The sequence below is a fragment of the Pleurodeles waltl genome, chromosome 3_1 (assembly GCF_031143425.1).
Source record: "Pleurodeles waltl isolate 20211129_DDA chromosome 3_1, aPleWal1.hap1.20221129, whole genome shotgun sequence".
Classification (NCBI taxonomy): domain Eukaryota; kingdom Metazoa; phylum Chordata; class Amphibia; order Caudata; family Salamandridae; genus Pleurodeles; species Pleurodeles waltl.
Genome location: NC_090440.1, coordinates 1,654,570,886 through 1,654,596,550, shown reverse-complemented (window position 1 = coordinate 1,654,596,550; position 25,665 = coordinate 1,654,570,886). Strand labels below are relative to the sequence as shown.

Genomic DNA, 25,665 nt, shown 5'->3' with positions numbered 1-25,665 from the left:
GTGAAGGTGTGCGCAGTCTTCAGACTGCCATCCTAAGCAGCTCGGTTATTGCACACGGGAAGCCTGTTGCTGAGGGGACCAATGTTAACCTGTGGTAGGCCTTATAACATTAGTGGGCACTTGTGTAGGTAAGATCGGCAGGGTCTACTGGATTATGTGCAGTGCCACTGTATTATACTTACTGAGGGAAATCTTCCTTAAATTGCAGTTTTGTTCCACCAAGGCCTACACAGCCAAGGGAGGTGTTTTAACTGGAGTGGGACATGCATGTCAAGGTTGAATACCCAGGCCCCAAGAATATACATGTACTCCTTATAGGTCATCCAGAATTGTAATTTTTCTCTAGCTCAGCTCAGAATCAGATTGCAGACCTTTTGTCACCCGGCTATGACAAGTTAATTACTCTGCTCCCCAGCAGAGGCAACAAAGTGCTCCCTACACAAAAGGAACAATTATCCGTGCTTCACTCTGCTCTTGAGAAGGCAGGAGTGGGGAGGATAATCTGCATCTGGTAATTAGTTGTCAGACTGTACTAGTGTTGGTACAGCCCCTCCCACTGAACAAAGGAAGATGCCCAGACATTTGGTGACAACCCTGGAGAGGTTCACTCTTGAAGATTTGGTGAAAAAGTCCCTGGCAGTCATGTCAACTAGGGGTGGAGCTGAGACTGTCAAAGGAGGTGTGCACGTAGACTACTTGACGCTGCCATATTGAATTGTCCCAGGATGCTATTCAGGAGGGTTGGAAGCGGGGTGGATGAGTCATGTAACATCCTAGGATTGGCCAGGAGCACCTGGAATCTAGAACTTTCTACCCACACTTTTAAAATATTGCACAAGGGAGAGGCAGAGGTTTAAACCTGTCCTTGCATGGCAGCAAAACTATAGACAGCTGGAAGAACAAGCCCCCTGATGGACTAAGTATTTGTTTGTAGCTGACCCCAGGACTAGTGGGTCTCTCTAGGGCCAGTGAGGCTGACCTCCTTACATCCCCTGAGGGCTAGTTCACCCCAGCAAGAGGGGAGGAACACCAGGAGCCAATCAAAGGAGAGCAGCTGGTGCAGGGAGACAGTAAAACCAGCTCCCTATAAAGTGTGCCACTTTGAGGCCTGCTGAAAGAGTTCCAGGTGGCGAGGGCTCACTACCAGGAGCAAAATGATCCCAAGATGAAGAGAAATGACAAAACAAGGCCCACGTTATGTCCTCTTGAAGATTTGCCCATTTTACCATGCCTACAGAATCCAGCAACAGAATGTGTGAGGTTCCTCATAGTCTTTGAGACTCACCCCTCTCCGGTGGGGGGAGGAGGGGGACAACCCCAGAGGGACAACGCAATACTGTTTAAATAAAATGCCAGAGGGAGCTGGTGTGTGTAGAGTATCCTCCCTGTATTTGGATTGCCCCCGGGCTGACCCCTATCTACCAGGGGGGTGATACAAGAAAGACCCGAGGCCCAGGACTCCATTCCCCAGACCTTGAAGCAAGGAGAGCCCTTCACGCCCCCGCCCCACTGCCTCCTCAGGTGACACTGTACAGGGGAGCAGGGAAGCTACAGCAGTGACAGCATCCTGCCATTATGAATGCTGCTGCCTCCTGCTCCCGCCAGCAAAACTGGCTGGGACTGGCTGACTGGCTGGGAGTGGCTGGCCAGCACAGGAGTTTTCTCCCCGTGCTGCCTAAACAGAATATGCATCAGGGTATCCCAGGGGGATCTGGCACCACCACAAAAAAAGGAAAAGAAGAAGAAGATGATGCAGGGCGCAAAGCCCTGCGCAACAAAAACAACAGTGGCGGAGGCTGCTTCTTAAAAGTGGATTGTTCCATTGAGTGAGCACACTATTATGCTCTGCAGAGCTTGTATGCCCAAGTCGTCTGATTCTGTGGTGATTCTATGGGTGGCTGGGGCACCACCAACAAACTAAAAGAATGTTGTGGGGGGCTGAAGGAGTTCCAGCAGCCCCCCAGAAACCGCTATGGTCAGTGACTCTAGGTTTCCAGGATTAGGAGATCCACGACCCTAAGCCATTTTATCCTTTAATTTAAAGCACTCTGTGCAGGAGCTTTTGCTCTGCAGCTCAGGAGTATGGGGACATCTCGTGGTTGGTCCCTTGGCTGCATTCACTGTAACGTAAAGTGGATCAAGAATGACGCTGATAAGGTGTATTGATTTTACATGCTTTATGTAAAAATGTTTTGCTGATAGTGATTTTGATGCACATCACAGTTCTTGTTATTAACAGTTAATGCATTTAAATATGATTACTGGTTCCAGTGAAAAGATATGATTTTTATCATGTGGCAGTTGGTCTTTTAATGTAGTGACCCTGACAAAGTCAATTGAGTTGTCAAAGTAGATAGGTCTGTGCTATTTAGAAAGACACCCCCTTAAACTGGAATGTTCTATCTGGGATGGGATGTGAGGTAGTGTGATTTTTAGATTGACTCTAGGCAGTGCGCATGCGCGGTCTCTCAACATGCTGTAATCACTATATAGGCTTACAGCCCGCCCATTGTCTTTTTATTGGCCACATCGATTGTCTTTCAAAGATCCTTGCTTGCCAGTGGTTAATCCTTATTCTTTGTCCCGCCTCGTTGTCATTTGCATACTCCTACAGAGCACTGCTTAACTTCGGTATGTGTACGCTTTTGTCTTTATCTGTTTTTTTTTTTTTTTAACTTTCATTGACTCACTGTGCTCCGAGCTCCATTATATTGTTCCTGCCCCAGTGCAGCACCCTCTCTGCTACAGCCACGCAGGGCTCTGGTTTTAAGTGTGATGTTCTTAATGATTACACGGACAGTATCTGTGGTGCCTCAATCACAACAGCACAGCACCCCAATCACTTTCCTCCTGCTGTTTACTCTGGCTACTCCTCAACTTGCTTTCCATCTCTCCTCGCCTCGCATGAGTGCCACTCAGGGGGTTCAAATCTGGCGTATGCTGCAGCCCTGGAAGCTGAATAGGAGTTAGAGCAGGCTGATACCAAATGATTGTGTTCGGGAGCTGGCACCAAAGCATTAACCCTCATTCCACAGCAGCCCATGCCACCAGTGAGCGCATAGTTTTGTGCTTTGGAGTAACCATGCGGGTGCTACAGACTAATGCAACCTAGAGCCTGAAAAATGACTGTCAGCTCTAGTGCACTGTATTTTATTTTATCAGCATCTGCCTGTGCCAGGAAGGTTGCCGTCCTAATAGTAGTGACCATGGCTGCTGTCAGGGAGTGGTCGGTTGTGGTTGCAGTTCCAGTGCGAGTTAACGCTATCTCCTCATCTAGCTTCCACACCCTCCATCTCCTGCGGAAGATCTTCAAATGGATTCCCCCCCCAACACGAGGAAGACAGTCACCTACGCGCTCATCACCGGCAAACAACTACGGCAAAGCACTATATGCCGGCATTACCAAGAAACTTAAATCAAGACTACAGCAAGTCCAAAATGCAGCAGCCAGACTCGTCCTGGACATCCTCCGACACAGCCAAATCTCCTCCCACCTCAGAGACCTACACTGGCTCCCAGTCAACAAGCGCATCGCATTCAAACTCCTGATCCACACCCTCAAGGCACTGATCAACATAGGACCAACATACCTCAACCAACACCTCACTTTCTACGTACCCAACAGACGTCTCCGTTCCTCCCAGCTCGCCCTTGCAGCCATCCCCAAGATTCAGAAAAGTACTTCAGGAGGAAGATCTTTCTCCTACCTAGCAGCCTGGACATAGAACACACTCCCCCTCAAGCTCATGCAGACCACATCACTGAAGCAGTTCAGGAAGGACCTCAAGACCTGGCTCTTTGATTGAGCAGCACAACTTCTTTCAGCACTTTGAGACCCTATGGGTGATTATCCACGCTTTACAAATCCTTGATTGACTGATTGATTGTTTACTCTTGCTACTATACTAGCACTGTCTGCATAATTGAGGTACAATACTGTCCTGTGGTAATCTGTAGTGATGTGTGTGTGAACACTAACTGCAGTGCTAGTGCTGTCTTTTTGTGTACACACACACACACACACTCTGGCTGCAGTACTGGTAGTGTCTACTTACTCTAGTTATAGTAGCAAAGTGTGCATGTTCTGTGTTTGCAGTGGTAGCAGCATGCATGTAGCCCCCCTGTTTGTGATGTTGTTTTTTTTTAATCATTCTTGATGACTTTAACGAGGTAACCCTGAAGCGGAAAAAAAAAAAAAAAATATATATATATATATATATATATATATATATTTTTTTTTTTTCCAGAAAAGATTATCTTTTGGTCATAACACACCAAGTGATCCTAGCAAATCATGAGGTTTTAAATCGAGTGCTATCAGACACAGGTAAAATATGCACAAAAATAAACACGCACGCATAACATACCATCATTTACGTTGTCTTGTATACATAATTCCATTCCACACCACATACATCCACTCCAAACCAAAACACATGGGTGAAAGACAGCTGTTTATAACAGCAGTAGCTCTAACTCTCACAAATGTGAGACCTATTGCATTGCAAATGCTTGTTTTGTGGGTTGTGTCCCACTAAGGCTCAAAGGGGATTTTTAGAATGTCATCAAAGGCACTTCCACCTATCTTATGTCTCTATATGTAAGTTAGTGTGTAGTATTGAGTCATGTGTATGTGCCATAAACGTACTTTTCATTTTTCAGAGAAAAAACAGGCTGTACAATAATTTATTGAGTGTTGTTATTGTTTGCTGTTGAATGGTGATTAGTAGCTCAGTAGTTCCCAGTAAGGAGAAACTTGTGGATCTATTATTTGTGCAGCCCTCGCATCCCGCACAACTAATAACCCTGTTTCCTAACACAGAGCTTCAGTTTTTTTCTCTTTATCACTCTCTTTCCTGCTCTGTTTCTTCTGTAAATTTCTTTCTGTTTTCTTCCTTCCTCTTCTCTCCCCATTCTCTCCGCATGGTGCGTTGGCTATGCTCAGTTGTTGTAATGTTGTTATATTTTTATTATTGACATTCTGTGCTTTTAATTACACTGTATTTTGTTTTTGATGCCACTGTTCTGTATATGGTAGCTCATCTAGAAGTGTTTGTTGCTGCGATTGTGACATGACTATTGAGCATGCACTGTTTTCAGTATGGTTCCTTGTGCTATTGACTTTCGGCTCTTCATTGTCTTGTTGTTTTTGTCTTTAATCCTCGTTGCCAGTTTGCTACTTTCAGAGGGCTCGAGAAAGACTAGCTGGGCTTGCTGTAGGAATAACCAGACACTGGAGAAAGAAGCATACCTGTTTACAAAGTCAGCGGTTCAAGAAGCAGACTAAAATGATGACTGGTTACCTTTTGAAGCCTTCATGCATGCTAATTCACAAAATAGAACAAAATAAGGCTTTCTTAAAGGGCCAAATTAAGGCCAATACATTTTAGTTGGATTGTTGGAGGATGAATTCTACCAAGATCAAGGTTTTTGGACCTAATTCCACATTCCGCTTTTAATAAATTGTCATAGAAAAAAGGTTTCTGATTGTTTCTGATGAATATATTCATACTTCTGGACATCTGTACTGACCATTCTATGTTTTGAACCCTTCTCTTCAAAATATGACAGTGCTTCACCTTAGGTCAAACCCACTAAGAAAAGGCGGGATGGAAGATTGAAGGGAAGTGTAAAAGGAGCTGAGAGATAGCCCTCAAGCTATCCTTGACATATTGTTACACAATACAAAAACATAGTCACCTCTCAATGATTCCCCAACCCTGGTAAACAAACTAATCCAGGGCACTGAGGTCCATTGCACCACACCCCCAGTCAGTCATGTTTTCATCCTTATTTGCACCACATACAAACAAGATTCTGCTGCACTGGCAGCCCTTAGAAATGCACATTTGGCTTAATTTAGCATCTCTTCCTCATAAATCCCTTACTCTTGAGCTGCCAGCAAAAAGGCTGGTCTCCATTGGTACAGCATGCCACTCATAGCAAGCTGGCTCTTTTTAGGTCAAGCGCACAAGCGCTTTGACCTATTGCAAGTATTGTGGGCTTTTAACCACGCCCAGTACTTCCACTCGTTCGTGGGCTTGCCTTTCAAAAATCATTTGTTATAATTGGTAAATGCTTTGCCTTTGTACCTTCTTGGGAAGATTTTGTTACCTCCTGGCAGACTGACCCTGTTACGTAGATAATTGCCGATATGTTTGACTGGGAGCGAACTTCTTTTTGCTTTTGTCTCTCTCCTACGTGCTCGTTCTCATGGCCGCCATGGCGCTTTAAATAGGTTTGTTTATGTCAATTAATGTTATACCTTTCGTTTTCAATTTATGCGGCAAGAAAAGTACAGTTAGGAATTTACAACACCAATAGCTCTAACTAGAGCAAATGTGAAACACATTGCATTGCAAATGCTTGTTTTTAATGCAACATTTTATTGGTTTTCTCTCAGATGTGCCAGTTGGAAATAGGGCCGCTGTTCATAAGTGATCTTCTCAATTAATCAACATAGTTGCCATTTCAAAAGCAGCCCTCTCATCACTTGACAAAAGCACAGTGTACCACCACTAGCCCCCAAGACCCCCCTCCCCTGAGTTTCAAGCTGATGTAGAACTTTCATAGGTCCACATTTCCTTCTCCAGAGAGCAAAGTGGACCTCCAAACCGATTGAGAGAAATAGCCTTATATTGGCATCACTCAGCCTATATATTGTAGTGTTTCTGTTGACATCCTCTGGCTATGCACATGGGGAATTCCATGCTCATGCAACAGTCCTGTTTTCCATCCCTCCAAGGACCGAGGATCTGCACTTTTCTATGCCTTAGCAATGTCCCTTTTAGCCACCATTAGTCCCAACCACAGCAAGGCTGTGCGATATTTATTACTTGAGATCTCGTTGATGATCTGGAGGAGGTACACTAGCACCCCTCCAATTAAGGCTGCAATTGTTTGCATGCCCAGGTTGCTCCTCTGTGTCCCACACCTCAAACTATCAACCGCATTATCCTCCGTCTGTCCCTCATATGATTGATTCTATGGATAGCTGGGCTTGGGTATAACCACACTTTCGGCCAGCCAGAGGTCAGTGGGGAGTACATCCGTCTCCTGAGCTGCATTGAAGAAGGCAAGCAGCTTATCTAGGAGTTGGGTTTTGTATGAGCTAAAGAAAAAAAAAATGGTTTGATACCCATTGGGGTCAGGCGTCTTACTGGACCGAAGTTGTCAATACCACCCCTAGTTCTAGTTCTTCTTTCATAATGTCACCCTTGAGTGAATTTCTATCTCCTGTCGTCAGGGGACGAGTAGGCAAGTCACTACAGATTACCAGGGGCGGTCAAGTCTGCTGTCGGTGGTTGGGAGAATAAGTATGTATAGTAAGAGGCAAAGCATCGAGTGATGGCAGTGTTGCCGTTCTGTCCGCTACCCTCGGTTTTAAAGATAAAGATAATGGGTTTGTGATGGGCAGTGCTAGTGCCGAGCTAATGTAGCATTTTACTACATCTTACCTCCCCGGTGGTAGTTGCGACTCTGTGTGGGAAGACATGCCATTCTTGCCTCAATAAAGAGGAGCAGTTGTCTTAAGACTACCTGTCCATGTGAGGAAGATAAAGAAACAATAACAACAATGCCCCATACTTCAACAACTTGAAGTACGTTTCATGAAAAAAACTAGGAACAGTTGCCGACTGGGCAACCAAGCCCCAAACACTTTCTCTTTCATCAGTACCCCAGACCCTGTCCTCATAACCCAACCCAAAAGTTTCTTGAGGTAGGTTACATCTGTTGAAAGTCACTCTGCCTCATGACTGATCTGCATAAACATAGGGGGTAAACAAAGTGTATAAATTAGTCACCTGCCCACAACCAGTTACTATGCAGAAAGTGGACCTTTAGCTGCAGTTTCAGGCTCCACTGATGCCAAGTGTCAAGACCTCGGGCTGTCAGTAAAGTAGTGCCTCCTCTCGAGCTTGCCGAGAACACTAAAGAGCAACATATATTGTAGCTGCTTTGCCCACAGTTTTTGCTTGACTGCTAGGAAGGTGGGATTTGTTTAACTTCAAGCATGTAGTCCGGGAAGATCCTCACCCAGGTAGAAGTACATAGTAAGGTCTCCAGGAGGTCCTAGGGATCACATCCCGGTCTGCAGAGTTGAATATGCGGGCAATAATTCTAACAAATTGGGTTGTGGAGGTTCCCTCCGGCACCCCCACAATCCTGATATTGTTTTGGCGATAGTGTTCCTCCAAGTCTTCCGTCCTTGCCTGCAGTTGGTAAATGGTAATTTGAAGCCCAGATATTTTAGTTTGCAGGGTTCAAAGAGAGTCCTTAGTCCGTATATTCAGCCTTCAGCTTATGTAACCCCTGCTGCTTTATTGCTGATATCCTATTTCAATAATGAGATGTCTGCTTTTACTTCGCCTATTTTTCACTGCAGGCAGGATCGAAAGTCCGTTATAGTTTGCAAAATGGAAGCCTTTGGGGGGGGGGGGGGGGGGGGTGTGTGTGTGTGTGTGTGTGTGTGTGATTGCTGAGAGGCGGTCTTTCTCCAGGGCCGTGGTGGGTCCAACAACTTGTCAGTGCGCCCCTCTGAGGCCTGGACCCCATGCTGTTTGTCTTTACCTATGCCTGTCTAGGGGCTACCCCTATCCACTTCCAGATGTCACCAAGCACTAGTGTTCTTGTTTACCCATTTGTATGTAGACTTGGTCTAGAATGAGCTCAACTGGCTCACCCGTGGCGGAGCGGCAGGATAAATATCATTCCATAAGTCCTCCACTGTGTCGGTCCACCAGAGCCATGTCCGCTCTGTCCACCGTCTGTGTGGGGTGTCACCCCCCAGCCTAGGCCATGTTGGCCACAGTCTGCCTTCACCATCTACAGCGGCCCATCCTTCAGACAGTGATGGATATGTGGATCCCAAACCAGTCTTCCACCACAGCACCTGGAGGTTGACAGGTTCAATGCTGTAGGTCATGGCGAAAAATTAGTGGCCTGCTCCTGTGGCTTTTGCTTCAGAAAAGCTAGCGTATCCCCCTACACTCACTGGGTCTCCATCAACGTCTTTTCATCCCCAACAGTCAGGCTGGGCCAAGGGGGGCAATTGTTCAGCTGTTCCTCCACAGCAATCTCGGCTGACTGGCAGATTTCCATCTGTGAGACATGTCGGCCCTATCGCAACAGGCTTTGGGAGTTTGTAGGCTCCCTGCACTATCACCTGGAAAGGAGAATCAGATGGGTTGACTTCTCCATTGAGGAAATTCTGGCTTCATGCAAAGGGGTGTGGTACATCTTTCTAGAACCTAGGTCCCTTCTGACTGACAGATGGTAGAAGCTTGAATCTGTTACAAATCTGTCATAGAAAACTCTGTCAGCTTCTCAGTCTGTGAGAGTCACAAGGTATTGAACTCTGATGGATGATCATCAGTTGGTCTGTTGGTGTTCGAAGGAGGCAGTAACATTCAGTTAAGGTCATCTTGCTTGCACCGTGCGATAGTGGATCCGAATGGGTGCTACGTTTTGTTGAGTGGGACCCTGCTAGACAGGCCCTGTCGGCTGGTGTCGGTTTACGGCTCTAATGTCGATGACCCTGGATTTTTATGTGAGGTGTGGCGCCTTGTTGACTCAATGGGGGATGGGGCTGTGATTAGGGGGGGAGACTTCAACGTGGTTTTAGATCTGGAGAGGGATCGGGAGAGTGCGACTAGGCCTCGACATTCTGCTGCTGCTGCTGCCTTAATGACTGTAATGAGCGATGGTGCCTTAATTGACCTATGGAGGACAAAGTATGTAGATCAGAGAGAGGGCACGTGTGTCAACTATGTGCATAATAGCTGGTCTCGCATAGACCGATGGCTGGGAACCGGAGATGTGGAGGCAATCAGTGGAGCATCTGGCCTGGACCCTCTTGGACCACTCCCCGGTTAAGCTGCAGCTGTCGATACCTGGGATCCCGAGTGCTGCGTTTGCTTGGCGCTTGCCCCAGGGGGCTCTTCGGGATGCTGTGTTTCCCGAGGAGATTCGTGAGGCCATCTTGCATTTCTTCGCTGAGAATCGCGGGTCGGTTGGCTCAGCCGGAACGCTTTGGGAGGCCTTCAAGGTGGTTACTCGAGGAGTGTGCCTCTCTAAGCAGCATGGTGTGCTTCGCGCTTTGTGTCGAAAGTTAGCTGAGCTGGAATCACAGATATCGGAGCTGGAGGCGAAATTGGTGGCAGATTGGGCTGGTGAGGCGATGGCGGCATTACGGGATGCGGTCTCTCGATATGAGGAGGCCCCACAACGGGAAGTCTGTTTTTTGGGGAAATATGCCAGGGCCCGGCGCTAGGGGGAGGGAGACGGAGCAGGTCGAACACTGGCGAACATGTTACGCAAACCTTGGGCAAGTGGCTATGTCACTGAAATAGACGGGTAGGGGGTGAGCGGGTGGCAGGTACGGAGGGTGTCATGAAGGTCTTTACGAGATATTTTGAGGATCTATACTCGGCCCCTGCCGAGCAGAATCTTGATGCGGCGCAAGATTATTTTTCAGAGATTAGCCTGCTTTGGTTCGATGATGCACTTAGAGCTTACTTTGATGAGCCCTTCTCGGTGGAAGAGATCAAGGCAGTAATTAGCGGACTGCCCGCTGACAAGTCCCCGGGATTGGACGGCTTAACCCCTGCTTTTTACAAAGAGTACTCTGATATTTTGGCTCCCTATCTGCTAGAGGTTTATGCTGAGGCGCTGGAGATTGGGTCTCTCCCTGCTTCCCTGCGGGAGGCATTGATCGTTACGATACTTAAGCCGGGAAAGGATCCCTGTAGCTGTGATTCGTACCGCCCGCTCTCCATGATCAATGGAGACAATAAAATTCTGGCTAAGTTGATAGCGCTTTAAACAAAAGTAGGGACTGGGAGATTGTTGATCCAGTGCACAGTCTCCCAAAATTAACCTATAATATCAATATAAGTGCACTGTTCCACAGAAGAAAGAGAAAACAAGAGAACTAATTGAGTTCTATTCAGCAAAGATTAAACTATACAGGGTATTTTAGGAGAGCCCTCAAGCACCCACTAGGGTGACAGGTATCATCATTGGGCTTACTCCTCTCCAGACTGGTGCTGCAATGCCTGGCGGGCCACCCAGCATTCTGGGTGGCTCTCAACCATTGTTAAATTGCTAACAAAGGAAGTCTGGGAAAGAGACTGACTAAGAAACGGAGAGTATAAAGGAGAGACAAAAAACTCTTAAAATTGGCTCAGAACCTAAACCATTATTTTAATGTGTTAGAAACTAGGTCCAGGCCAAGATTAAAAACAGGAATATAGGAGTGTTACTGGAAATCATGTACCATTACACTCTCTAATTAGGGAAGGTAGTTTACCTAGTCCTACATGGTCAACATGTTTCGCGTCTATGATCGGTCACAAAGTGATCCTATGACGCTTCTTCAGGACCCACGAAAAAAACTTTTTATTAAACTACTTCTCCTATGTATCAAAAATTAATCAAGTGCACAGAAAGTCACTTACAGAATAGAAGACAGAGTATGTCTAAGTCAGTTGGTCAGTACAGTCGCCCATCCCATATTAGAGATTGGGCTCCCTAGGTCTGCGCTAGCATCAACCAAGGAGATCGTATTAGATCGCTCCTTGAAGGATCCGGAAAACCTGCCCGTGCTGCGCACCTGAAGACTTCAGAATGCTGGGTGGCCCGCCAGGCATTGCAGCACCAGTCTGGCGAGGAGTAAGCCCAATGATGATACCTGTCACCCTAGTGGGTGCTTGAGGGCTCTCCTAAAATACCCTGTATAGTTTAATCTTTGCTGAATAGAACTCAATTAGTTCTCTTGTTTTCTCTTTCTTCTGTGGAACAGTGCACTTATATTGATATTATAAGTTGATAGCGCTACGTCTGCAGCCATTGATGTCGCGACTGGTGCTCCCAGACCAGTCTGGTTTCGTGTTGGAGCGGTCGACGACGCATAATTTGCGCACGTTCTTTGCGGTGCTGGGTGGCCTTACGGTGGAAGATGAGGCTGCTGCAGTGTTTTTAGACGCAACAAAGGCATTTGATTCTTTGGCCTGGCCATACCTATTTGCGCTGCTGGGCAGGGTGGGCATGAGTGCCCGATTTATAAAGCTGATTCGTTTGCTGTATACGGATCCGGTTGCGAGGCTGCGGCTGAATGGCTGCGTCTCGGGCCCCTTTCCGGTGGCCTGGGGGACTCGTCAGGGGTGCCCTTTATCCCCGCTGCTTTTTGCTATCGCGATGGAACTGCTGGGGGCCCATTTGCGGCAACATCCTAATCACAGAGGGCTGCAGTTCAGGCAGCGTACGATTTTAATTTCGATGTATGCGGATGATATCGCCCTGTATGTGCGGGAGCCGGGTAGGGACCTTGATGTTTTGCTCACTGAGGTTGTCCGTTTCGGTGCCTTTTCTGGCATAATGATGAACTGGTCTAAATCGGTTGTGCTTTCCCTCACTTGTGGCATTGCGTGCTTCTCGTCGTGTTATCCTATTGAATGGGCTGATGCCCGGTTTCGCTATCTGGGAGTTTGGCTGAGTTGCAATGCAGAGACCCTTTGGCTTGCCAATTATGGCAAGTTAGTTGCTTGGTTGGAAGTCAGGCTCAAGGTGTGGCGTTCGCTGCCGCTTTCGCTTATTGGGCAAAATTTCAGTATCTTTTTGTTAACCTCCCATTGGTGCTAACCGTGAGTTCCTTCAGAGGCTTAGATCAGCTTTGGTGCGGCTGGTGTGGGCGGGCGGGCAGCCCAGGATCTCCTGGGAGAAGCTGACGCTGCCATTCGAGATGGGGGGCCTTGCCGCCCCTGACCTGGAGCTTTATTATTATTGTGCTGGCTCATTTTGCGTATATTTGGATTCGTCCTATAAGGTATCTACCTCATCTTGCGCCTGAGAGCGACGCGGTGTGGCCGGACCGGCTGACGAGGGTTCTTGGATGCATGTCCTGGACTCGCTCCAGGGGAGTAGATACTGTGGCGTGCACTTATGGGGCTTGGGCTGCTTTGGTGCGCCGGTCAGGGACGGGTGAACCCTTTGCCCCTGCGATGCCGGTGCTTGACATTGCAGATGAGAGGATGTCCCGCGATGCACAATTGCGAGAGTTTCTTGCTGCTTTTGAGTTGTCGTTGCTGGAGGACGGGTTTGTGAATGAGCACTTGCTTTTGCCGGAGGAGGCGCTGAGGGCAGGAGCTGATAATGTGCTACCCAGGCTATATTTGCTGCACGTATATGCGATGCTCCGTGCACGATTTACTGGTCTCCCGTCAATGCCTAAGACCTGTCAGGCGCTTGAGTTGCTGTGGCGTGCGCAGTCGCCGCGTAGGCTTATCACCAGATTGTATGGGTGCTTGCAGGAGCAGCGGAAGGCTGTGGTGGAGGCTGCTAAGGCTAAATGGGAGATGGATGTTGGGGAGGCTATTACTGAGGCTATGTGGAGAAGCTGTTGCGCACACATGAGAACACTGTTGCCTAATTACAGACTGCGGCTCATACACTTTAAATTCTTACATCTCTTGTATTATACCCCTCACGGTTTGTGTGATATGGGGCTGCGTGATGATACACGCTGCGAACGATGCCATGCGCCGGATGCTGATTTTTTGCATCTGGCGTGGAATTGTGGAGAGGTGCGCACCTTTTGGGGAGAGGTGATGCATGCGATAGCTGGAATGACTGGCTTGGATCTGCCTTTCTCCCCTGTGCTGGTGTTGCTTGGGCTGCTGGATGGGGTGCAGTCGGAGTGGAGGCGTCTGGTAGGCATACTGCTCTTGCTGGCAGAGAGAAGAGTGGCGATGTGCTGGGGGCGGGGCAGGGCTCTGCGGAGGTCTGATTGGCTGCGTGATGCTGCGTTCTGCCAGGAGCAGCTGTCAATCTTATGGGAGCTGGCCCCTGCGTGTTCTCGCCCTAGAGACATCTGGGCACCCTTCCTCTCCTTTTTGGAGATTCATGGCTGAATTGAGAGGGCCTCGGCTACATATGAATGGGCATGCACATGGTTGACTGGATTGGACTATGTTCCCCGCAAGCGTAGTACGTGCTGTTTGGTGGACGATCCTGCTACATGAGTCTGCTCTGCTGCCTCCATTCTTATGTTGTTGTGGCTGTTGTTGAGTTTTTTACCCTGGAGAGCTCTAGCATTCAGATTATCCCCTAGCGGTGTGCTTCATGTTGTTGCTCTTGTTAGGCATATGGGATGCCGCTTGAATTTGCTGATCTGGACATGCTGGGAACCTTGTTTCGTTGTACTATACTTTTGGTTGTCCCTAGCTATACTATGTGCACACTGATGGACTCCTTATGTTGTATTTACCAGCTCCTGGGGCTATTGTTGCTGTTTTTATTGTAAATTTGTATAAATAAATAAATAAATAAATATATATATATATATATATATATATATATATATATATATTTTTTTTTTTTAAAGACATCTTGCTTGTCTTTCTTTATTTTCCTTCTGTTCTTTGTAACTGACATTTTGAGGGACCCAACACCCAGCCACCCAGCACCAGGTGGGTCCAACAACACCATTAGGCTCTTAAGGCTCTTAATTGGGATCTCCTACCTGTCCCAGGGTATCTTGTGTGTACCATTAAGCCACATCCCCCAGTGCAGAACCCTGAGAAGGTAAACCTGCAGTCGTGGCTTCTTCTTTCCTAGCACCCTCCCATGCAGCCTGTTTCTTAATGGAACTTTCATCTCACTGGTTCAGGGAGAGGCACTTTCTAATCTGTATCACCATGTTTTGAGAGAATGGTGGGTGCTTGGCTTCTCACAGTCTCCTGCCCAAGATGAAAGTCCTCACTTTCAAGATGCAGGGCAAGATATCCTCCCTGCATAGTCGATTGACCAGAATGGCTGCACATCCATTCCAAGCCACTTCAGAAAGCCTAAAAGATGGAGATATTCTGCAGCTCCAGAGACTGATGTTAGCCTCGGAGCCCATCAAGTCATGGATCCAAGTGCCGTATTTGAAAGCCCATTTCACCACAACGTTTGTTACAACGGATTAGGTCTTAATAACAGATCATTATACCAATTCAAACAACCAGGGCACTTCTCACACCGTGTGCTGTTTTTCATTAATCTGGACTGTTGGCCCTTTTTTCCTTACTAAGAGAAATAGGTGTTTATAGATGATTTAGCAAGTTAAGTTAGACAAGTAACTTAAACATTAGAGGATTTAAATGTTTCTTCAAGAGGATGAGGGTCTGTCCCACAAGGACCTTTGTATAGATGAGGCAAACAAGTTCTATTTAAAGCCAGTAACGCTAAAAAAATATTAGCAAAGCCAATTATAGCCCGCTTTGCATGGTTTCTGTTGGTCTCCCCATGCCCAGGGAAATTTTTGGAAACATGAGTTGCAAATAGTGAATTGTGGATTACATTAAGCAAGTGATATCAGTCACAACTCGCAAATATTTAACGACCGGTTTACGTTTAGAAATACTGCGTTTTTATGTTGCTCAGTAAAACAGGATAGTTTTCGTAAATCCCGCTAAAGGACATACAGACTTAAGTTTCCATAGTGCCCTACTAAATCGCATGATGCCATTAGCCTAGATCTCAAATTGCGCCACTATAAACACAACTATTTTCTGTTTGGTGCTTATAAGTACACCTTGCATCTCTGCAACTCTGTCTAGTCCACCCTCTACACCCACAGTAGTTTCGAACTGATGCTGGCCATAAGGTGGGAATGAACAGGCAATTTTTAAAAAGAAAATCCGAGTTGATTCACAAATATAATACAACTATAACGGTAATATAATAGAGATATGTTTACAAATGTTGCCTAATGAGTTTATGTTCTCTTAATTTTTTAGCATTTTTTTATTTTTATTATGCATTTAAAGAAAGAATGTTATCCTAATTTAATCTCACTGAATGTACACCTTTAATTATCTGAAGACCTGCTGTTAAGGCTATATTTTCTTTAATGTAAATAAAGCTTTGAATGACATATTGTTCTGCAGACGTATGTAACTAATGTTTATAATTTTTACCCACACTGATTATTTTAGGAACCATGAGTGCATTGTATATATGTTCATGTTTTTTTTTTTTTTTTAGCACAATAAATATATTTAAAGTAAGAAAAGAAGAGTGGGGCATCCATTACTAGTACGTCCATGGTATGAATACATCTTGTGTAAAGAAGGTACTGCGATGCAGATAGGAAGTGGCAATGAAGATTACCATCAAGTAATCGGGCCAATATATAACTGCACTGTATACTGTGTTCCTCCGTTGTATAATTTATGCTTAGGTCTTGATGAACCTATTCAAGGGAACCATGAAGTGTCTCAAATTATTGCTTATTTAAGGTTTGGGTGTCCCGACAATTTTTTTTAAACATTTTTCCAGTGTGGTCTAGCCACAGCCTTGGGCTTCTGTTTTTAATGCCATGCAGGACTGCAGCATTTATCCTTTGCCCTCACCCAATCAGTAAGTACATGTTTAGGTCTTGAGAGAGAAAAGTAACATCTCTAGTGCATGATGGACGGCTAGCATGTGGCATGAGGCATAGTATTTCTGTCCTTGTTGGAAACTTGGTCTCCGGTTACTCTGAACCCCAACCTTGCGTGTAAATCCCTGAAAATATGATTCAGTCGAGAAGACTGACTGCATAAAAGCAAGTGACAAGGGTGACCAAGCCACAGAACCAAATACCAACATCTGGGAAATTTGATTGCTTTTGTTCCCATTTCTGCTCTTGTATTATGTGATAATATGCTGAAACTCGTGTCAGATTCTCGGTTCATGCAAGCTAGTGTAGGCTTGTGGAGATGTCACATTTAAGGAGCTTTGCATAGGCCTCATTCGGAGTCCCTCTGATATTTCCCCAGTAACTCCGATTACTGGAGTTACTGATTTCTGAAACATTGGCTCTGCAGAGTTACTGAGGATTACAAGTGAAATCCTCTGGTTACACTGAGAATTTAGGAACTACTGGGTAAATCCAGTAACCATGCCCACTACTGCTGGAAATTCCTCATTTTCCTCCTACTTTCACCTGGAGTTTCTGGCTGCTATTTGCAACCAGGGTTCCCGGGTGCAACTTGGAATTCCGATGGGGTCAGGAGCACTTGTTACATAAACTCATAATAAAGGCCTTATTTCATTCTCGTCACAAAACATCATCTTGTGCATGCCCCTCTTGCATAATATTAAACCAGATCTCTCCTCCCTTTGAATTAGATGCACCGTAAGTGTGTTTCCTATACAATGGGGTATCTTACATCAGGTTTCTGGAAATTTGTTTTGGTTGCTACAGCATCTCAATAATTATAATTCATAATTTCAGTGTTTCTTTATATACCTGTTTTTGTTGCTGTTCAGTGTTGAAATAGGTATGGTATTTAGTGGCATTTTTATTATTAAATAATGTATTCCGTGATTGTAAAATATGGGACACGGTACATCTGACCCCAGTTGGCTATCCTCATGATTGCCAAACCAATCTGTCTCGGTGATTCATTTGGTTCTTAGTTGAATCATACATTACATCGACTAGAACAGTGTCAAAAAAGAGGTGGCCAGGTCAACTTTCAATATAGGTAGAGTTTAATCTGTAAGATAAATGTTAATGCAACAATTAAAAAGTAAATTTCACTTTTTTCAATCATTGTCTGTTTCATGGCAATTAGTCAAATGAGTGGGAAAGGAACATTATGTAGGGGTCCCTGAAATGTATTTTCTGAGGGGGGTGTGGGGGAAACTTCTGAATGGAATAAGACAAAATTTGGTATGTCCCTTTAATCTGGTTTCTGCTGTTTACTTTTATAAATTTGGTGTAAATCTGTTTACTATTTCTTGAGCAATTTAAAGTCATGTGGGCCTAGCAGGACTCAAGAGGTTTTGTCTAGGTGTTGTTCTCTGCTTGCTATTTTCAAGAGCCCACTGGCCTTGACCTTTAATTAGCCCAGCAAAATCATTCCCTTTGCTCAGATTTACGTCTCGCCGAGCCAGCTTGGAACTGCCTTTTAGATGTGCCTAAAAAGCTGTAGTTGCAGAAACTTTGTTTTGGCCAGGCCCTGCGCTCGTTGTCCCTTCATCTATAGCCCACTAGGCACAGCCTTTCACTTCTTAGTTCGTAGGAAAAATATTTTCCTCTTCAATAACTTTTGCTGCGTTTGACAAAGCAGTGCAAACTTTCTCAAGAAAAAGCACAATTGACATTTTTGTTCCTTAAACTTTTATCATGGATTGATGAAGACTTGATAAAATTCCAGTCTTTGAGGGGTGCAAAACCTTGTGTTCGTTTTTTTTCGAATAGTTTTGCACATTATTATCCAAACATCGTCCGCCGTCTTCTGTGAATGTATTGCAATTTTGTGCATTACTTTTGCTGTTATATAAAAAAAAAAAAGTATAAATATGGTATATGGACAGTCAGTGGAAAAAAAGGTTTTTGGTGTTACGAACATTATACTCCTGAAGCGTATTAGGTTTTTAGGGATTAGGTGGTCATTTAGAGGAAGAGAGTACAGATCCATTTGTCAGATGTTGGCAAATGTATTCTTGCTTCATCCATCTCACACACAGGTAGAGAAACAGATTAGTTTGCAGTGGTGGAGCATCAGGTAGCTCCCCTGTCTGAAACACGTATTTGTGGGTTTTGAAGGGCCCGTCACTGAAGGACTGGCATCTTCATGACCTTGGACAACAATACTTGGCGCACAGCTTCAAGTTGTGTATTTTTTGCCTAGATCCTCCATCCCAGTGCAAGAAGTTGAGTTATGAGGAGCAGCAGCAGCTAGCAGGAACTATTTGGCGGATGCAGATTTCATTTTAAAAATAAGGGTTACAAATGCCAAAGAGGTTTCAGGAGAAAAGTTTTAATTTTTGTTTACTAAAGAAAAACTTTTGATGTAAGTGCTCAAAGCTGAGATTTTCAAATTGTTGTTGATAGCAACACTAACGAGAGTTGAAAATTAATCTCGTTTGTCCTCGATTTCAAGCACGGTTGTCACCTTCCTCGTCCAAACATCATGTTATTCCCAATACCCTTTTACTTTTCTATTTTAGAAAATGTACATTTTCAGTGACACAAAAAGAAAGGGTGACTACATTAATGCCTTTGCTGACTGCTTTGGATTGGAGAAGTTTCTTTGAATTTAAGAAAATAAGAGAAGTGATTAACCTCAAGTGCAATGTTAAATACACCTGCAAATAAAACTGCCATTTTAATTGCTGTAACTTCAATTTGAAATAATTGCTTTTAGCACTGCCCAGTGTTATTTCTTCACCGCATCATCTCACATATAGAGCACCTTATAGACCACGCATTCGATTTGCTCACACACCAAATCCCTTTTGCACATCATATCTGGTGGCATTGTTTTTCTCCCAGGCAGTTCATAAACTCTGCGGCCTCAACACACCATAACTCGTTTACTGTATTATCTTAAGTGTGTAGAGCTCACTTAAAGTTGATGGATTTGGGGGCCCAGTAGCTCAGTCCCCTGCAAAGTATCTTGTTAGTCGCTAACTATCTCTAGGCCATTAAATGCAGGACAAACCTCTGCTTTCGCTCCATTTCTCTCCCTATGATTGTCACCTGCATGAAAATCACCAACAATCATGTGGTCTACGTGTTCCATAGAAGCTATGAGTTAGCAGCAATGAAAGCCACTATCATCACAACATATCCCATCCTTATTCACAAACCATCACTAACAAAGCCAATAGTTCTGACCGCAACGTGGCGACGCTTGGAAACGTACGCATGCACCCATACTCAAGAGACTGTGTTGTTTACCTGGTTTTATTTACCATGCTTTTGGAACAGCAAGAGGCATGTTGCACAGAAAATTGGCAAAAATAGCCTTTGCACGTTTTTGCATACCTGTCTTTACATGTTTTAGTACATTAAGGTTAGTCTTCTTGACTTTACTTATGCACATTTTTCACCTTGAAGAAGGTTTTATAATAAGTCATGTGTAGTTCTGTATTTCCATACCTAAGGTTATCCTCCTACACAGAGAAACTATCTCATTGTGGCGATGTCCCTTGTCCTGCCTGCCCACTAAGTACCTCTGTGGTCCTTTCTCCATCTAACAGGCACTTGTGCTTGCCCTCACAGGAGTACATTTGCTTTTGTTTCCAGGTGGAAACCTCCTGCAATATGGAGGCCAACGCTTAAATGCCCCAGATTCTCAATTAGTCTCAATCTATCACAGTGAAAGAGATCAGCTATACTGTTCCATCAAAGCGTTTGAGGTTTATTATTGCTTAATATCACAAATGATGATTATGTGAATTAGGATGCAGAATTTACCACAGCAAATTGCTTTATACGAACACTTATGTATCACTTACACACTGTAAAGAGCTTTTCCAATCCAACCCTCATTCTTCAAACAAATGGGACTCTTAGCAGAATGCCCAAGTGCTTCATTTGAATCACTGCATGTTATATACAGTTGGGTACCAGGCTCTAATTATTTACATTTACAGTTGTGCCAGTGGCTATGATTTCCTTCTGAATATTCACCTAGAGGTTTGGTACATTCAGCTGTGCTCCATTCTGTCACTTTTCCATGTTTTGAGGCAGAAAGTCACTGTTGGGTGAAGCATAGACTTACTCAGCACTGCTGTGGTATTAGCCAGTAGCGGCTTGCTTCAGTAACAAGGGGTGGGTGCGGCGCAGGGGCTGGGGGAAGGGGTAGTTTGGGGGAAGGGTTTCGAGGGGGGAAAAATGTGTTTAAAAATATATATTTTTTAAATGAAAATTTACCTGCTCCGCTCCTGTGCCGCTCCTCTTGCTCTCGTCGCTGCAGACAGGCACAGGTTTCCAGCCTGCCCTGCGACCGATCCCGACGCTGCTCAGAGCAGCGATTGGGAGGAGTTTGACGCTCCTCCGCCCTAACGGAGGAACCACCTCTGGTATTAGCATTTGTTCCTTTTGTGCTTTTTTTAAATAAAACTTTCCGAAACCTGAACACTCTTTCTGGTTGGTTGAAAGCTGTGGATATAAAAGTCTACCAAAGGTGCCATCTTTGTAAGTCAAGAATGCTTGGCCCGATGGTTCACAAGTTTGTATATATTTCCCTTCTTTGCGTCAGTGGTTTCCTAGCAGGTTTTTCAAGGTGCTCCCCTGTTGCACTGAATCATGTGTTACAAACACGGCGCTGGCATTTACGTGTTTAGGCTCTTAACAATTTAGTTAGGATCCATTGAAATATATTCAAAAGGATTTTGCTGATGTTTATTGTCGTTTAGTTTTCATTTAGCAGCATTATATTGTAACCATGTCTGAAAGTCATGTTTAATTGCAGAATGTCACGAATGCAGCAATTTGCAGCTTCTACTGATTAGCATATTTTCAGGTGTCAAGTCAACAAAAACATTCCCTCTTTTGTCTGAATTCCAAGCTTTTGATGATTATTTTCTCTTGTAAAGTAATGGCACCTCTGTATATTTTTAATTAATGCTTGTTATTCTACGTGCTTTAACGTGAAACACTGAAACAGGTTAATTCATGGTTATGTAAGATTCAGAATGTACCTATCACTCGCAGTCATTTAACAGCATGATGTACTGCATGATTTTTGTACTTTTTAAGCATATCATTTATTGTGTTTTCCACAGAAATACATTTTCATTTTATGCAACGTTTTTCTGACGTGGCATTTTTTTAACTGGAAAATAGTACTGACCCTGCACTGGATGATCGTGTTGCCAAATTTCAAGGCATATTTGATCAAATTAACGTCTTTGATTCAGTTCTATCCATGGGAACAAGCAGGGCAGTGGATCAGGAATGGATTTTGATATATTCAGATTTTTTTGAACCTGTGATGAGGCCACATTTTCAGACTGTGATAATAATTTATGCCCACTCATTAGAACACTGATTCTTGCACAAAAACTAAAGCAACTGTAGCTTTTACTCAAACTTGGGTATCTAACAAGTGTATCTTTGAATAGGTATGGATGGCAGAACAGAAGATAACATATGATAAGAAGAAGCAAGAAGAGCTAATGCAGCAGTATGTTAAAGAACAGGAGTCGTATGATAACAGGTGAGGCATTCTCTGCATGGACTAGTGAAAGAAGTGTGTGATGTGGAGTTGTTATCCCCCACTTGGTTATAAATCAACATTTTTATACATCAACAGTAAGCGAGCTCTATGTCAGAGTTAAGAGCTGGTGTATTATTTAGAATAAAAGTTATACTTTCTATAATTTTTTGACGTAGCAAACTAATTTCCACACTTTGAAAGCACCTCTCCAGACTTTTATATAGTTTACAGAGTTTTGTAAGGAAAAAAACAATGTGCTTGCATTGTTGAATACAGTAAGATATATCTTACACGTGCTTGAATCCAGCAAATTCAGACAGTGCAAAAATATCCTTTGTCGAGAGTTGACCCTGTGACATATAGTCGGAGGTACGTATTAGACAGAAGAATAAGTACAGTCACCGGTATACACAAAGGTAAGTTTCCATGTACAGAGGTCTTCTTGTGTAAATCTACACCTTTGTAGGTGTAAATCACCTCATGAATGGAATTCACCATTTCCATTTGTAGATTTATTCCATGATGTAGACTTGCGCCTTCACTCCCTCCACTGACCGGTTTCACAATCCTACGTCAGAATTTACAATTGAAAAGTTACTGTTAGTAGCTTTTCCCCTTAGGGGGCAGGTATCTCATTCTAGAAAGTAATAGGAAAGTTTAAAAAATCAATACAAAATAAATCTTATCTTTTAAATACAAGTTATTGAAATACATGTCTGTTTACTCCTGTTCACTTAAGACTACCAAAGTATCAAATCAGCACCAAAACTTAACATAATAATAAATGTTAAACTATTTAAAGATTTAAATAAACTTTTTACTGAAACAATTGTTTTAAATTAAATACAATTTAAATTTTAGTTTTTCTTTCCACAAACCTTACAGTACTGTTTATGTTGAATGTTTCACAACTGTGCATGCAAGTTCATTTAAAAGAATGTTTCATTTTAACCATTCAAAAACGTGAACTAGTATCTTGTCTTATACATTAAATAGCCAATTTTATAAATTAAATGTTATGTATGTTTGAGGTCCACCTATGTCTTTGTTGCATCCAGGCATTTAGCAAAGAATATTATAACAATTAATTCCATGATCGAAATCTACCTGTAAATTAAGAAGTCCAAATGTCTACCATTTTTGAATCACCCATGCTGATTTATTTGATTCAACTACTTGTTTTTTATTGTGTTTGAATGAATGTCTGTATTTCACATTCTTAAACTATTGTATTAACTTTTTGACAATGGGCCTATTGTATCATATCTTTTCTGTCAATTTAGTACAAGATTTTCAATGCTCTCTCCTGTGTGCGGATGTGCCTGGCTTAGCTTCACTTTCTCATATGTTTCTGTACTACTTCTGTACCAGGGATGATAAACTTTAATCAGTCTGGTTCATTTTCAGACGCAATATCCCTGTAATCTTAGAAGGCTTTTTGACATCTTAGGAGAAACCTCTAAAACTTGGCCCGATTCGGCGAGTATAGCCTTAGGCCCTGAAAAGGCCTTCTGTTGTAAATTGAAGTGAAATGATTTAGGTCTTCAAACAGTTTGGTTTGGTTTGGTTAATGAAAGGCCTTATGGATTAGAATTCTCTATTGCTATCTCCCCAGTTCAGGTTAGACTTCAACCCATAATTTCACTATATGCTGATGATATCCTGCTGTATGTCAAGAAAGCTGACTTTACTCAACTAATTGAGTTTTATTCCTGCCTTTCAAATTATAGTGGGTCTCACTTTTAACTGGTGGAAATCCGGTGCCTTTTCTTTAAATCCGTTGCAGCCTCCAAGCAGTGCCAGTCTGCTAGATGGTAAACTAAGTTGGGAACAAAACTGATTTCAGTAGAATCAAGGTGATGGATGGAATGCTTCAATTAATCTGAGCCAGCTGGCAGTCGCTTGGGCTGCATTCCAGTCCATTGTTTTTCACCCACCATGCAACTCCACACTTATTTGTGCCTTATGCAAATCCGTACCAACCCAGCTCCTCGTGGGAACAGTCTACTTTGAACAGCCATGCTATTCCCATATCTGGGGATCAGGATTTACAATTCCCACAGAGGTTAGATAGACGGCAATATTGGGACAGCCACTCTTTATTTTTGGTTGCAGGCAATGTTCTGGTCATCTCTGCCATTGTGAGGGCAACCCTGCCAGCAACTGACAAAGATGGTGGCATTAGCACGCCTCCTTAATCTCTTTGCTAACATCCCCATGATTATACCCAAGAGATGTTTCAAATATTGAAATAGTCTCCAAGGTGAACTAATCTGGAGGACAGACTGGTGCAGAGGGGCATTAAGGAAATTGCAGCTTTTCACTGATGGTGTATAGGAGCCCTAGATTTTGAGGATTGTTATCCTGCAGCTCAGTTGCAGTGGCTTGCCTGATGACTGGTAGAGAGGTAGCTGTTGGGTACTGGACTCTCTATGTAGTGGGAGGCCTGTTACATGCTGCCTTTTGTCTTGTGGAAAAAAATCCCAGAGAGCTCCCCTAGGCTTCTTTGAACAGTGTGGTCTTGCTTATAGTGCATCATGGCCTTTCATTTTACCATACACCAATGATTCCATTGAAAGTGCTCCCAACCCTGGCAGGAATACTTACTGGACACAACTTTAACAAATGGGAGGAAGCCTAAGTCTGTGACTTATTCTAAGGGGGGGATGTTTGTTAGATCTTCATGCTTATTGAAGATGTAGGCATACTATCAGGCCACTATTCGTTACATTCTAGACCTGTGAGGGCCCTACAGTCCCATTGGGAAGTTAAATGAGATGGCCCCCTCTCATGTATATTATTACACTCCCTACAGACTATAGGTTAATGATGTAGATTAATTAATTGGCACTATAAACCCTTTCTAGAGCTTTCAGTAGTGTCCCTACAGCCATGGAGACAAATGGGAATCAGATGGAAGAAGATTATTTAGTGGCAACGATTGGAAAAGAATACTTCATCATCCTCAGAACGTGTTCCGGAATTCCCGGTTGAAATGTATGCCATTGTTTATTCTGTATAGGGTATATCTAACTCAAAGTAAAATATTTTAGATCTATCCTCATTCCCTAGCAGTTTTCCCCATGTGCCACAAAAAGAACACCACTTTCAGGTATATTTTGTGAGAGTGCCCCTGGTTAGTTGTTTTCTGGGTTGAAATCACATGCTCTTTAAATCGGGCTACAGGTGTTGTAAAGTTGGCCAATTATGAGTATTGTATGTTTGGTAGAGTGCATACTCATGATGTATGAAGAGCTTTCTTGTATTACAGGGCACAACACTTTAGAAAGTCCCAATAGCTTTTCATCCCAGATGCACAAAACAAGAGTAAACCCATTTCCAAATGTTCTAACACAAGAAGGTTTGTAGATTGTTTACAACTGTGCTAATACGTAGATAACAAACCAAAATTATTTTTTAAGCCACTAGCATGCACTAGTATAAGCAGTGTTATTAACTTTCACTGGTATGTATCAAACAAATTTATGAAGTGGTGTTCAGAGAAATGGTATTTCATGTTGCTCAATAGTTTAGCGAAACACTTATTCACAAAGTTGCAAATTGTTTCTGTGTAATTTTTTTTTAAAACAAACACTCTCCAAGCTTGCTTTCCTGATTATGTATGTATATGCATATACACGCCTCAAAATTGATATGGGGGTCCCAGGACCTTCCGAAC

The 25,665-nt window shown here is 43.7% G+C and overlaps 1 protein-coding gene across 1 annotated transcript in view; it reads left to right on the top strand.

Moving 5' to 3' along the window:
- The window catches only part of CIR1 (corepressor interacting with RBPJ, CIR1), a 204,624-nt gene that overhangs the window by 16,469 nt on the left and 162,490 nt on the right, over positions 1-25,665 (top strand). The window contains exon 2 of the mRNA XM_069225370.1: positions 21,892-21,986. Within this exon, the coding sequence (XP_069081471.1) occupies positions 21,892-21,986 (95 nt within the window). The remainder of the gene's footprint in view (positions 1-21,891; positions 21,987-25,665) is intronic.